This window comes from Cetorhinus maximus, chromosome 8 (assembly GCF_964194155.1).
Source record: "Cetorhinus maximus chromosome 8, sCetMax3.hap1.1, whole genome shotgun sequence".
Taxonomy (NCBI): domain Eukaryota; kingdom Metazoa; phylum Chordata; class Chondrichthyes; order Lamniformes; family Cetorhinidae; genus Cetorhinus; species Cetorhinus maximus.
Genome location: NC_135886.1, coordinates 32,816,703 through 32,832,915, shown reverse-complemented (window position 1 = coordinate 32,832,915; position 16,213 = coordinate 32,816,703). Strand labels below are relative to the sequence as shown.

Here is a 16,213-nt window from a genome sequence, read left to right as displayed (position 1 = left end):
AAACTTCTGAGGCCTTATATCTCCCTCACAAATACCGCTTTCTTCCATCACATCTTCCATTTCCGACCTTGGCTCAGCCCATTTGCTGTTGAAACCCTCATCCATGTTTTTGTTACCTCCATACTCAATCATTCCAATTCTATCTTGGCTGACCTCCCATCCTCCACCCTATATAAACTTGAACTCTTACAATTTTTTGCTGCCCATATCCTAATCAGCACCAACTCCCGTTCAGCTATCGCCCCTGTTCTCTCTGACAATGCATCCATTTTAAAATTCTTATTCTCAGTTAATGCTTCACCTCTATGACCCCCATCCAGTTCTACAACTCTCCAAGAATGTTATCTTCCTCCATGTTTGTCTCTTATACAGCATCTCTTTGCTGCACCATGCACAGCTGTTCTTTTAGCTACTTGGGTCTTAAGCTCTCAAATTCCTTTGCTGAATATCTTCACTTTTCCACTTTTAAGAACCTCCCTAAAATCTACCTCTTAGACCAAACTTATAGGCAGGTTTCCTAATATTTCTTATATTGGTTCATTATCAATTTTTGTCTGATTATACTCCTGTGAAATGCCTTGAGACAATTTCCCATGTTAAAGATGCTACAGAAAAGTAAGTGTTATGTACATGTTGTTATTGCCTGATCCTAACTCAGGGAAGGCTGTTTTTTGGCTGAGATCGGGTAACTCTAGATCAGCTACTAGGCTGGTCCTGTGATGTAACCTCAGGAAGCTTCCCTTGTGTGTGACATTATGGAGCAGTTTGAACCTGAAGTGAGTCTCTTTTCAGGGAGTTACTTAGGCAAAAGGGTGAAAACAATCACTAACTGGGTGCTCTGCTAGTAAGACATGCCTGGCTGCAAGTCTGTTTTTTGCACACAATTTTGGTCCTAATTGCTGATTATCATAATGTAAACTCATGTGGAGGTGCTAAAACGGGCATTTGCCCTGATTAAAGACAATTATCATGAAGCAGTATATCTGAGCACTACTCATTCACTGAAGATGTGGAGTGTGCTAGCTGACATACAGCAACAGCAGGTTTCAGGGTGCCCCAAGGAATGAGTGAGAGGGTGTATAGGTTCTTGAATGCAGCACTGGAGGTTGGATGGAGGAGGTCCAGAGGAGGAACGATGCCTTGTACTTGCAGGAAGGAGGACACCACCTCACATTCTTGTCCCTCTCTCCTGCAGCAGCTGGTGCTGCTCTGCCCAGCCTTATGTCCCCCTCCCATTCCTCCTGCAGACCAAAGAGGATCACTAGCAAGATGCCCATGATCAAGCATTCCCTTTCTCCTTGTGACTCCTGTAAGGTGTCTAATAAGGTAGGGAAGCACAGCATTCACTCATTTAAGTGATGTCTTTAAAAAAATTCAGGAATAAATGTTGATAGTGTTAGTGACTTCTTGATAAAGTATCACAGTAAGTCTCCCGATGTGTTTCAAAATAACTCTTCAAACCTCCAGTGGCAAGTGAACGGTAAATGCTGATATATTTTTAAGTAGGTCAAGAAATTCTCAGCAATTACTTGCTAACTCCCAATCAGCAATGTTAGGTGGAGCCATTAGTTCATCTGCTATCCATTAAAGTGCTGTGCAGCCTGCTTAATGAGCACTGGCAGGCAAGTTAAGTTGCAATCAATTCTCTAATGATCCTCCAAGCAGCTCTTCTTGGTGCAAGCTTCAACTCCTTTACCAAAATGGTGTCTTATTCTAAACTGGCATTGCAGCTTCAGACCCATCTTGGCCAACTGTGGATGCTTTTTAGCAGCTAAAGTGTCAGTGGAAAATAGTCCTCACAATATTTTTTTAAAATAAATATAAGGGTTATTTTTCTAAAGTTTTTAATATAGAATCAAAGATTTTGTTTCAATACAAGGTGGTTTCTCTGGACCTTACTTCTCAGCTAGAAAAACATTAGAGTAATTTTAGAACAATTATGTTACGAGTAAAAGTGCGTTACAACGTAGTATTTCAGGGTGAGTTACCATTGTGTCCTATGAGTGTTTCTTCTCGCATTCCTGCAACCTCCATCAGGAGTTAAGATAAATAAATCTCTCCAGTGAAAATAAATTAATGTGTCACCCAGTAAAATAAATGTATCCATCTATCAGGTTAAATAAATCTCTGCACATCCCCAATCATCTGAGGTGAAGGAATCTCTGTCTGCCTCTCAATCAGGTAAAATAAATCTCGTCATTCCTTAAGTGCATAAAAAAAATAAATCTCTCTGTCTCCACACCAGGTAAAATAGATAGATCTTTGCCCCAAAATTGGCTAAAATAATAACTGTCCACTATTACTATGCAGGTAAAATAAAGAAACCTTTCCTCACTCTCATTAAAATAAATAAGTATGAATTCAAGAATGAAAATTACATTGTTTGGAAGTAAATTCTCTTTTACTGGATCAATAGGTTGTGAAAACCTCATCGCTATTTTCAAATGTTTACAAATCAAGTTACCGAGAAATCTTCACTACCAGTATCTGTTTGCCTGGTTTGGAGTGCACATTGCCTCTCCATAAGGACACATCCCTAGTTCCATAGAGTTTAGATATAAAGTTAGCAACCAACAAGGTTTTGGATTGCTCAAGTGTGTTTGGGAAACTCCTGAGCCTGGATTTTCATGCTTCAATCCATGTTGGAATGGAGGCAAGAGGGATTTAAAAATGGTGAGTGGGACATCATTCCAGGATTTCTGCCACTATGCCCATAGCAAGGGATTTTTATGGCCCCAGGATAAGGGTACAGCTAGCAAGCCTGCACTCAGCTATTCCACCCTTGCCTACTCCATTGTAGGGGTGGGCAGTTTAGACCCCCTGCTATTTTCATGGAGTTGGGTCCATTTTATTAGGAAATGTGGTTCACGGCACTTCTGAAGTGTCATTAACCACAGAGGAACCCCAGTCTCAAGTGGGTAACCAACAAGAAACATTCATCTGCTCCTGAAATTCTTACATTGACAGGCTTTGAAATACAAAATAAAATGGTCTTACAGCTTCAATAGTTAGATGTTGTATCGTAAATCGGTTGTGTATTTACTGAAGTGATTGATCATAGGGCTCAGTCCTGCAAAGGTAAGTTGACCATTACATTGCTCAGCATTGTGTAAGTGTTGAGATGCATTAGAATGCTTTTCCCATTGAGAAAAGTGCTCTTATGCATTCAAAACTGAAGTAAACACTGCTTGGTTCTCTATTGTAATAATATGCAGTGATTTAAATGTCCAGAGTCCTTTTAAAATGAAAAAACCCTTAAACACCTTTTACTTTAAAAATCCCCCACCTGCTCTTGGGCTACTTTGATTGACAGGACATCTGATGTAGCTGAAGAAAAGACCATCTAATTTTTCAGTTTTGATAGACTCCATTGTTTACATTTTCTAGGGTTTATTATTATGCCTGAGCCCATTATGAAAGCCTGGCTGAGTTTCAAAAGGTACAGAACCACCTACCTCAGCAGGTGACAGTGTTGACATTTTGATTGAGTTTTAAGATGTTGTTAAAGGATTATATGGTTAGTGAAATAGATGTTTATTTTTACAACAGATTGGCCACTTGAGGGGATCAAAATTTATTGATTTGGTTTCATGATTGAAAGGTTTTTATATTATGTCGTGTGTTTGAATGAGAGCTCTACTAGGTTGTTCAAAGGTTTTTTTCATTTCCATTGCATAGACATGGCTCCTGAGTCATAGTGGATAGTCCATGTGAATACTGAGTAAGTGGCTATGGAGGTTACATAGAGGGTATTAGGGGGCATAGGGTATAAAAGGGTTATGGAGGGGACATGAGCAGTGAAAGCGCATGGTGAGGGCATGGGAATATGAGGTGGCATGGAGGGTCATGTGAGGTGGGTAGGGGAGGGGGATGAGGAGTGAGGATTTGAGGACCTGACATTCATTATTAAAACCGAACCGAGGCGGACATTCTAGCCTACCGGCCTGGCCACCTGCCACCTCTCTTGCCACTGCAGACTTGCCTCTGGAGGCGGTAGGCCTGAGCGCATCCCATCCCTGCCTTCCTGGGATTAAAATATGGTGGGCAGGGGGGCTTTTTAAAGGAGATGGTCTGCAGGATCGGGAAGTTTCCTGACTTGACCCTCCTGCCTCCTCCACGGAAATATGCCCCCTGAAATTTGCCCAACTAAATCCACAAAGTGGTAACTGCAGGAAAATTGTTTGTCCAGCTAGGATCAGGTAACTAAATTCAGACATCAGGTTTCAGCATTTATTGGAGCCAAATGGGAAGGATTTGAAGCTGCAAGTCATTTATCTTTATGTTTATTCTTAAACAGGTAGCACCAGTAAAGTAACACAGTAACAACTGAGGTAACAAAAGGACTACAGAGCAAGTATATTCCTCTGAACTTCAGTACATCTGTAAAGTTTGGTAGCCAACCTGTTAATGATTAATATTTTGGAATAGGGCATTGATAGTGCGTAAAAATCATAACATTTTACTTAAAAAGCTCAGGCATCCTATAGAATAAGAAACATCCCTTGAAATCTGTTTAGACATTTTTTTAAGTACATTCATTTGCAAGGCCCTTTTGTGAAGCTTTGCACAGAGCCATTTGATGCAACAACGTGTGAATGATACAGAAGTAGCTTGACAAAAGACAGAATCAACTTCATCGACTTCACCAAAACATTAGGATCAATGTGGATGCTTCCTTAATGATCAATTCGGGCCATGTTTTATGTTTACATATGCATATTTTTTAGACTTCTTTGAAAAATACTGACATTTTAGATGTAAACTTAAGGAAGATTTTGTTGGAAATATTAATTTTAACTTGTTTGAGTCATTTTTTTTATCTGTTTGGTACCTTACGCTAAATTTCTAAGGTTTCAGTTGCTAGTCATAGTAATAGTAGAATGTGGAGTAGAGTCAAAAACAAGCTTATTTTTTGTATTCAACATAGATCTATTCAATTAAAAAAATACTGGTCCCTTTGATAATTAATTAAGAAGAAAATAAGGCATTTCATCAAAATTTTGATCCTAATCTCTTTTTTTTTTACATGGGAACCAATTCCTTTCACATGTGGATGTTATTTGTACATTAGAGTAACTCTATAAATACAAGCTGTTGTTGATATTCCAGTCAACAGGGAAACAGGCATAGATTAAAGTGATTCAAACATAAGAAGGGCTATATCAACAAGGTTAATTAAATAATTTGAAGACTGCCTTCTGTTAGTCCAATATTATCATTTTGAGAGTGCAAAAAAGATGTGGTCCATCTTTTTTGCATCCTGAATAATTCAAGACATCACTGGTTGATGTGAGTGGCTGGATATGTTATCAATCTCTCTTTTTCCAATTTCTGAGCTTCCCTTCTTGGAGAAACACAAGTGTCATTGATTTACATTTTCTTGATTGGATAAAAGGCCATGAAACTCTTTCGAGTTATCAACAGTCGCAGATTGCAACTCTTTCGAGTACAATCACAGTTCTTGGTTTTCCGGGAGTGGGACATGAACCCACAACCCTCTGATTCAAAGGCGAGGGTGCTATGAACTGAGCCACAGCTGACACCTCTAAAAGGCCATGAAAATGCAGGTAATAAAGGTGGAAAGCAATTGGAACAAGGCCAACCAATCAGTAGAATAAGTAACAAACTCTACACACTACATTAGGGGAAGTGATAAGTCTGTGTGTGAACAAATTAAATTGATTAAAAACAAAACAGCCCCAAAATGTATGTTTGTTTTGTAATTTCATCCATGAGCGATAATTATTACTTTTTGTAATCAATGAGACAACACTTCCATATACAATAGAGACTTGTATTTATGTAGAGCCTTTCACAACCTCACTTTACAACCAAAGAGGTATTTTTGAAAGTTAGTCACTATTGTATGTCAGAAACAAGGCAGTCAATTTGCCTACTGCAAGCTTCCACAAACAGCATTTTGATAATGTTCAGTTGATTAGTTTTATTTATGTTGATTGAGGAATAAATATTGGCCAGGACTGGTCATGTTCCTGCTCTTCTTCGAAATAGTACCAGGAGGCCTTTTACATTCATCTTAAAGGGCAGATGGCAGAGCCATGGTTTAGCATCAACCAAAAGGCAGCAGCTCTGACAGTGTAGAACTCCCTCAATATTGCGCTGGAGTGTTAGCCTAGAATTTGAAGTCTCCAGAGCAGAACTTGAACCCACAAATTTCTGATTCAGAGACAAGAGTGCTAACAGCTAAACCATGGCTAGCACCATGTCAAGAACCATGAAAATAAAGCCCATAAATTAATCACTAACCCTTTATAAAATTGAATTCTTAAAACCTGCAGATTTAGCTGGATTATATCTACATGTCCCACTGGCCAATGATGATGATGGTTTCAGGTCCCGATAAGGAGGTGATCATACAAACTACCCCAAGAATATTCTTTCATTGTGGTCCCGGCTACCTCATCTATAACATTGCTTTCACATGGAAGCAAGGACAAAAATGAATCAATCCTAGCAGATGGAGATAATCTCTGGGTAAAAAGATGCCAGTATACTGCAAATGAACAGGAAGCAATTTAAAATGACAATGGATATGATAGAGGCTGATCCTGTTGAGCATTTATTACAGGAGGACTGCAAAGATTTTTGAGTTCTGCCTCCATTGATGGCCTTTCGGAGCATGAAGAGCAATCCAAAAGCAATGTCTACATTTTCAAGGCAATCTATCTTCTCCTACATTCCAAGTATCACAGCACAGCCCCAGAGGACTCTCAATTCTCGGTGTGCATGTAAAGGCCATGCATAACGGGACACATTTATAATCTGCTTGCTTCTTCTACTATTCATTTGCAGGGGTGTCTTTTTCATGTGAAAATTGTGTGCCATATAAACAATAGGCAAGTCTGGCATCACCAATTGCTCAGTCCAGTCCCAATAGAAAAAAGTATCAGGTTTTATCATGAGCCTCTTCTGTCCATTGTCTTGGAATCTGCCTGGCCTGTACCATGCACATTTTTGTGTTTGTCAGGCCTAATTCACAACTGAGACTGTAGAGGAACAATGCGACCTTGCAAAAAAATCACTAGGTGATTCAACTTCCTTCTGTTTCCTTATCCACCTATTTTTCATTCAAATTACTTAGGCCTGAATTTTCATGCGGATGGAGAGGCTCCCTGCCTTTGATAAAATGGTGCCGGAGACCTGAATCCAGAAGTCTCACTCCCAAACCTGACCTAGCCCTCACTGTTTTTGCAGGAGAGGGGAGGGGGGTGGGGGAATGGGGGCAAGTCGAACTTTGGCCATCCATGTTTCATGGAGGCAGCTGCACATGTTAAAGTGCAGCTGCCTTCAGTCTGATCTGATTTACACAAGGAGGAAGTCAGGAATACAACTTGTGCACATTAGACCTGGTAGGAGAATGTCTAAACTTACCACAGCTCTTTGAAGAAGTAGCGGTAGACTTTTGGAAAGATAAGGCAGCCTTTGGGATTTGGTCCAGGATCACCTTTGGGATAGGTGAGGTGCCTCTTGGCATTGTTAAAAGTAGACATGAATATGCATAAAAATGAATAAACTTAATGGATCTATCAAGCTCTTTGAAACTGTCAAAGGAAGTTGTCAAAGGGAACAAGCTTCCAGACTCAACATTGATTTCTCCCTTTAAGTGTTTTTTTTTTTAAAACTGTGGTGTTAAAAAAAATAGTGCTTGCTATTTCGCTCTGTCTGTTGACATAGGCCTGAGGGTTTGCATTATCGGATTAGTGCTGTTTGACTGATTTCACAACCTATTATTATTGCAGTGAGATGCCTGTCACTTCACAGTTTTATTGACAGCTCCAAGTGTTAAAACATCTTTAAAGTGGAACTATGAATTCAAATACTTGTTCTTTTAAGGGAATAAAGGAAGTTAAATGTAATGAATATTTTTTTTAATCAATGAAAGATTTTTTAAAATAGTGAATTCATCAATAGACACTTAATAACTTTATTTAATCTCAGCATGGGTCCTGAGATTTGCCCATGGTGGATATTGGGTGAGTTGACATGGAGGATTTAAGGGCTAAGGGTAGTGGGTGAGGGGCATAAGTTGGCACTAAACTGGCATTGGGGTATAAAGGGCCAAGGGGGTTGTCATGGAGGGTGTGAGGGGCCATTGGGGTGGCTGGGGGGTATGAGGCATGGATGGGGCATAGTGAGTGTGTGGGGGATGGTGGGGTGTGAAGAGTGAGTGCTGGAGAATAGTTTTTTGCTTCATTCTTTGTCTCAGTTGTGAAAAAAAAGTGCTGGAGCCTGGAGGCGGACCTATCGCCCAGTCTGCCTCCACACCCGGATTTCTAGCTTCTCTAGTTTTGCAAAGGCATTACACACATTGCTGTACCACATCACTCAATTTGTCACCATTTCTAACAGTGAAGTGGCAGTTCAGCTACTTGAGAAGGATGGAATTAACACAATTACAGATGGATCATGATTGGCCAACTTTTGTAAATTGACTGATAAATTGACGTGATTGATAACTATTAAAATTTACAAAGAAAGAATAATTAACCATTTCTCTACACAGATTAACAGATTATATTTCCACAGTGTTACTTCATGTATAAGGTTAATTCAAAGCAGTTTTATTAAAAATCGGTGGATGGCTAGGTGGGGAAAATGGAAAATAAAACGGAGAGAGATGGTCTAGAGGGCGAAAGGCACAGCTGAAGCCAAGGGTTTTCAAGAGGATTTTGAAAGTAGAGGGGTAAGTGCCTGAGTGAACTAGAGGAGGAGTCTGAGAAGGTAAAACACAACAGAGGATGTGTGAGAGAAGGAATAACCTGATGTTGGAGGAGCAGTTTGTGCCAGTGCACATAACCTAGGAATATAAGAAATAGGAGCAGGAATAAAGTACACAGTCTCGAGCCTGCTTCAAAATTTAATATGATCATGGATGATTGTCTACCTCAACTGTACTTTCTCCATTCTCCATATCCCTCAATTCCCCGAGACACCAAAAACCCATCTACCTCAGCCTTATTTAATGATAAAGCATCTACAACCCTCTAGGATACAGAATTCCAAAGATTCACAACCCTCTGAGTGAATTAATTTCTCCTCATCTCAATCCTAAACAATAAAAAAAGTCCTAAAAGTGAATACACAGGTTGGAGGAAATTATTAAAGTGGAATGGGTGAAGGTCATGGAAGAATTTGAAAATGTTGAATTCAATTTAATGAGGCAAGGGAAGCCACTTAAGTTTGCAGAGAGCTTTGTGAGGGAGGAGAGGGAACTTTGTAGAAAAGACACAGACTGCACAATTTTAAATGAGTTGTAAATTTTAGATTATTGCAGTCCTCTTGGAGAGCACAAGAGAAATTGAGCCTTGCAGTGTTGAAGGTTTGAACTGATGTTTTGGTGGCAGTGGATAGCAGGAGAGGCAAAGGGGAAGAAAGCTACACTGGTAACAGTGGGAGAAGAAGCTGAATTTGTGGTTGAGCATCCGGGCTGATGGAGGTCTCTTCAACCTCAGGCGTCTTCAGGCTCACAGAAAAACACAAGAAAAACTCATCTGTGAATTTGTCTTTGCTGATGACTGTGCTCTCCTGGGCAACAGTCAGTCAGACCTACAACATACAACAACACATTTTTTCGAGGCAACACAACTCTTCAGATCAAATATCAGTTTAGAGAAAACTCAAGTTCTGCATCAACCTGCACCCCAAGAAGAGCATAGGGCACTAAGCAGTGTCATCAAGGAAACAGAGCTGAACGCCGTCAAGAATTTACCTATTTAGGGAGCGTCATTTTTATGTCTTCGGTAAATGAGCTCATTGGCCAACAGAATTCTAACTGTATGCCTCCCTATGTTCTCATCAATTGCTGCTTGCAATCAATAACCAGGAGAGACTGATGTAAGAATAAACAGTGATGGTTTATTGAGACATAGGGCAGAGCACCAAATCATACGTGCTCACTCAGAAACCTCCAGAACGAGACTTACAGTTCCCAGTTGCCCATGCTGTACAGTGATTCATCAGTGCTGTCACATGATCAGTATACTTGCATTCTCTTAAAGGGATAGGGTACCTCACTTTACCACAGTCATCTTGTTTGATACCACCGTAGACAAGGAAGTGTACAATTGGCTTTCAGAAGAAAACAGTGGATTTGGCAGACTCCACAAAAGAATGTGGAGGAACCACAGCCTGAGAGCATAGACCAAACTCAAAGTGCACAAAGCCATAGTCTTCATCACTCTTCTGTATGGCGTCAAGTCATGGGTCCTGCACCGTCGTCATGTCTGCCTTTTAAAGCACTTTCAATAGTGCTGCCTCTGCAGCATCTTTAAAATCTGCTGGCAGGACCACATCACAAACACTGAAGTCCTGGAAACAGCCAACATCACCAGCTTCGAGGCCATCCTCCCGCAAAGCCAACTGCATTGCGCGGATCATGTTGCCTGGATTGGTGACAGTCGCCTGCCCAAGATCGTGTTGTACAGAAAGCTGACCACTGGTAAATGGAACAGAGGGGCGCCACGCAAATGTTTCAAGGACCCCCTGAAGAATTTCCTCTTTGTGTGCCAGTGGGAAGCGCAGGCCATAGATCGTGATGCCTGGAGATACCACACTGGGAGTATTAAAGACACCTTTGGGACTGACTGAAGAGCCAGCATGAAAGAGGAGAAGGATAGATCAAATTGCCCCCAACAGTAACAACACCTTCACCTGCAACTTCACCTGCTGTGGGAGAATCTGCCAGTCACAGATAGGCCTGACGAGCCACCAGCAGGCCTGTGACCAATGAGAAGAAAAATACAACCTTCCAAAAACCTTCGTCCATGAAGAAATACCAAGAGAGATTCAGCAGCATGCTAAAGCTTCTTCCTGCTGGCAAGTTGGAGTTTCTTAGTGTAACCGTGAGGAAAATTAGCTTTATGGTATTTATAATATGTATTTGTCTATACAGCTAAAGTATGGGGTAAAAAAAAATTATGGTGAAGTTTGGATCAATAAGGTATGAAAGAAACAGATAATCAGTTGAAAGATGTCAGGTTGTCTCCTTGACATTGTTTTAACGATTATCCTACCGCCTCTTGGATAGAGTACGTGAGACAGATTTATTGTTACAAATGACAGATTTAAAGTCACAGCATAGAGACTGTACCAAACAGGTCCAATTATTCCACTTTCCTCTCAAACACAAGTTCTAGTTTCAAACTGTCATTCATTTTAAGAGGCAGGTTTGACCAAGGCTAATGTGTCTCCAATTGCAGACTATGAATAACCCACTGTCTGCAGACTATGAAAAACCAATGCTACAGAGGATCCAGCTGCCTTCACATAGCCTTGCAACATTATCACACAGGGATCACATTGTGAAATTGCAAGGTTAGAAAACAGAAGCTGGGTAGAAAAATATATAGTGTTGACTATGTATTTTTTCAATAGAATTAACAAATGGTTCAGCTAAATTATCTTTATATTGCCTAACCACATGCTGAATTAATAAAGCAAGTTGAATTGAAATTATTGGTAATTTTCTGGTTACATTCCAACATTATCAGATATAGTAAAATTTCAGCCGACTACAGATTGTAGGATACCCCTGAATTCCAGGACAAATGAAATCTTAAAGCTTGAAACACGACCATCAACCAATGCAGACTAATCCTTTGTTAAAATGTTTTGTCACCTGAAATCTATGTGACATTACCTCTGAATTCATAGCAAGTAAAAAAAACACAGAAAATTCAGCACAGAGATAAATATGACTCATCTATGGAGGCTCTTTTTACAAGTAATAAATATCAATTAACATTTGCTTTACACTTCTAAATTTCTACTTAAAGCTGAATCAATGTTGGCAGTAACTAAGTAAAACAAATGTGATCAGATGTTGAGGAGGTTCAAGTTGGAATAACTCTGTCAAATTAAGTTAAAAGCATTTCCAACATTGTTCTCTTGGCGGGCTGTTTCATCAACCAATAGCGCAGACCAGAAATTCTGCCACGCTTTGTATTTAATGTTCTGATCATTTGAATGAATGATCAAAAAATCATTCAGGAAAGTCATAAGATTAATCCCAATGCCATGTTTTTAGGTTTTGTGCTTAAAAAGACAGGAGGCAAGATTGGTAGTCAATGTTGGTGTGATTTGAGCATGGCTCCTATCAACAAATTCAATTGATAATATATTCCCAGTTGAGCTTTAGAAACACAGTCACTTGTACAGCAGCTATTTTTCCATATTTTGCATTTTGTGATTCAAGATGTATTCTGTCCTTTACTATAATAACCATATAGGTTTTTTTTTATTATATGGTTTTATAGCTGGTGCAGGTATCTTCCCTTAAAGTTCTCATCACTTAAATTGTTTCAGTGACATAAAATTCCATGCCACAGAAATTCTTCAATAACTAACATTAATAAAGTTGGGTTACCTTGTTATAGCCCTGTCTGAATGAGTACTGCCAGCCTTTTTAAAAATGATTCTGCATACTTTGTATTTGTAAGTAGTCAATTAGTATGCATAATCCACATCAATGAAACAAACAAAGCCTTGAAGTAATAATTGACATGTGTCTTTTTTTGTCCAAATGCTTTGAGAGCTCCATAAAATGGAAGTAATTTGGTTTCACCAAGAATTTTTAAAGTTATGGTAACTGGACAAAGACAATAGGGGGGATTTTACTGGGTCAGGGACAGGTGCTGGATTGTAAGGGCACAGTGCAAAATCATATGATTGGGCTAGTCAGAACAGATACTTATAAAGGAAGCTGATAGTCACTGCCCCCAGGAAAATCTCCACTATTATTGCTCTTTGTAGTCTTTCTATTTTTAAAAATCATAATATTGCTCATTATTTTAAGTAACACAACATTCACAAATTACACACAGCTCTTGTCCTTCTGGCACAATGTAAAATACTGCACAGGTGTAGTACTTACTTTTTCTGCAGACTGTGCAGTCCCAAAAAATATTGGAATGAAGGCTAACCAGACAATGCAGGTGGTGTACATGGTAAATCCAATAGGTTTGGCCTCATTGAAGGTCTCTGGAACCCCTCGGGTTTTGATGGCATACACGGTGCATGTAACCATGAGAAGCATGCTGTATCCAAGTAAACAGATGAGAGACAGATCAGAAATATCACATTTGAGAATTCCACGAGCAAGCTTAGGATTGGCAGTCTTTTGGTCATCGTAGTCTATGTAGGAGTGGGGTGGGTCAGCAATAAACCAGATACAGACTCCAAGCAGTTGCACAGAGATAAAACTGAAAGTTATCATAAGCTGAGAGGCTGGACTGATAAACCTGGGGGCACTGACTGATTTCTTGCCTTGCTCGAATATCCGATATATCCTGTTGGTCTTGGTGAGCAGGGCTGCGTAGCTGATACTCATACCCAATCCAAGGAAAATACGTCGCATGGAGCAGATGGCAACATCCGGCTCTGCTATCATAAGGAAGGTAATAGCATAACAGAGGAAAATTCCTGTGAGAAGCACGTAACTTAATTCTCGTCCAGATGCTTTCACTATTGGTGTGTCATTGTAGCGTATGAACGTTATGACAACAAACAATGTAGCAATGATACCAATAATTGCAAAGAATACAGGTGCAACAGCCCAAGGGGAATACCATTCCAATTTGACTATGGGAATTGGGCGACATCCCGTGTGGTTCTCATTGGGTCGCATGTCAAAGTGGCAGACCTTGCAGTTGAATTTATCCACCTGGTATTGGTAGCCATCACAGAGTTCACAGTGCCAGCAACAAGGAATGCCCTTCACAATTTTTTTTCTCTCTCCTGGTTTGCATGGGAGGCTGCAAATTGAAACTGGGATCTGCCGGGATCCTGATGGCCATTGCATTGTGCGAATCTGAAAAGGTGAAAGAGATAAATTAGTGTTAAGATGTCTAGTTAGGAACTAAAAGGTAATCACAGTGATTCTGAATTACATTTAAAGTCATCACCTATATAGAGACATGTCATTGATGATAATAGTATGATACAATTTAGAACTTGTAATCCTTTCCTCACTGAGTTCAAAACATCAATCACCTCACTATGGAGACACACTGAAAGAAAGCCAGGCACTTCCACATAGGGCAGAATGGAAATCCAAGGGGAAAATCATTCCCAAACCATCTTTATATAGTTCCTACCAACGGGTTCTCGAGATGTATTCATTAAACACTAGTAGCAGGCATCCATGAGCTATCTCATTCATTCTATATAGTACAGAGATTACCAACTGGGAGAGGAAAGAAGTGGATCTATATTTAGTTAAATGTCTTATGCTGAGCTTGCATCAAGAACACCAAATGTTACAGTTCAATTGTTCTAAAGAGAAGTTAAAATGAACCTGAAATCTATAATTGCCTACTGATTGAATTCCACATTTTATAAACAGTTATAATTACTTAGAATTATCTAATATCTTTAAAGGGGCTGGCCAGGTTACCAGCTAGATATCACAAACGTACTCCAGACTACGTAGTAATATGCAAGAGAGTTTAAGGTTAGAGAGAATTGTTTTTTTGATTAATAATCCCTGAATGACCAAGTGAGTAAAATATGGTAATTTAAACAGATCAGGAGACTCCCCTGTTCAATTCTTAGTATGTGTTCAGGTTGCCAATCTTAACCATGGAAGCATTTGGAGTGCTGGTCTCAGTTTCTCTGATCTATAGATCACACCTCCAAGAATGTGCAAGGTGGTGCATTTCATGGATAGTGTTCTAGACATCTAAGTGAGCCTCACAACTACCAATGGTCATTCTATTGCCCCAAGGTTACCAACATCCACCTTACACTGGGACCCTTTGTTAGCTCAGGAAACAGTAACTAATGCTTCAATTATCCATCCCAATACTGCCTCCCCATAAGTCAATGACCTTATATGGGGTAGACAGAGGCTCCAGCCCCAAAAGGCTCAAAGGAATCTTTGGCATACGGTGGGAACCTAGCATTAACTAGGCTCTCGACTATGTTCCTGCTGTCCTCATTATAATTCGACCAGGTGTTTACCCGGATGGCTATGGATACTTGGTCATATTGTATCCTGTATCTGAAGGCAGTTAAGTGAAAATTGTTGAAATGAATAGCTACTAATATAAGGTGAGGACAGAATATCTCATTTAAAAAGTTCCTACACAGAAGGCCCATACACAAGGAATGGTTAGTTTCATAAGATACCAAAGGGATGTCACTCTGGAAGGAGAAAAGTTGAAGTACATTATAAAAGAAAAACAATATTTGGATTATTTACTAGTCCTTCAAAACGCAAACCTTTACACTTCATCATAGTTTAAATATTTAATCCTACTGAAATGCTTCAGACAGGTTTTCCAGCCTTTATAAAGGCTGTATGATTGGTGAGGAAGAAATGAAGAGAACCGAAGGTGAGAAAGCCAAATTTGGAGGCATGAAACAAGAGCTGTAGGAAAGGGGCATTCTGATTAGTAGCTGTGAATATTGATATGCTAAATGAGGTGGGTGTGAGGAGAATTGCGATGTCTGAAACTCCAGAACCAAGAGATATGAGAGTATGGCAGTGCAGAAGGTCTGGCAGGAGATGCAACCAGGTTTGTCATGATCTAGTATACCTGCAAGACGTGGGGATTTTCATTGGAGAAGATGGAACACCAAAGAGCCTGGCAATGGATGGCTATCCAACAGTACAGTGTATGCTTGGTATACATATCAGGAAAGGATTGATGGGCTGGATCTCTTTTCTCATGATAAAAGTCAGCTGAAGGAAGACCTAATAGAGCTCTTTAAAATTATGAAAGATTTTGATAGAGTGGATGCAGAGAGAATGTTTCCTCTTGTGGGGAAGAGCATAACTAGATGTCATCAATATAATGTAGACACCAAGAAATCCAAAAGGGAATTCAGAAGAAACTTCTTTACCCAAAGAGTGGCAAAAATGTGGAACTACAGGGAGTGCTGGAAGCGAATAGCATATATGTATATAATAGAAGCTAGACAAGCAGATGAGGGAGAAGGAAGAGAGTTACTTGATGGATTTAGATGAGGAAAGATGGGAGGAAGCTCAAGTGGAGCATAAATGCTGGCATGGGCTAACTGGGCTGAATGGCCTGTTTCTTTGCCATATATCCTATGTAATTCTATGTATCAAATGCCAATGGATAGCCCAAGATCCCATCCTACAAATTATGTCCATTAATCATTTCCATATTTCCAACATGTCCTTACAGAACCTTACAACATTTGTCATTGCTTATTCATATCTCAGTAA

The 16,213-nt window shown here is 39.8% G+C and overlaps 1 protein-coding gene across 1 annotated transcript in view; it reads right to left on the bottom strand.

The window, feature by feature from the left end:
* Positions 1-16,213, bottom strand: part of LOC144684080 (metabotropic glutamate receptor 4-like) — a 1,228,983-nt gene that overhangs the window by 243,458 nt on the left and 969,312 nt on the right. The window contains exon 14 of the mRNA XM_078547795.1: positions 12,893-13,828. Coding sequence (XP_078403921.1) covers positions 12,893-13,828 — 936 coding nt within the window. The remainder of the gene's footprint in view (positions 1-12,892; positions 13,829-16,213) is intronic.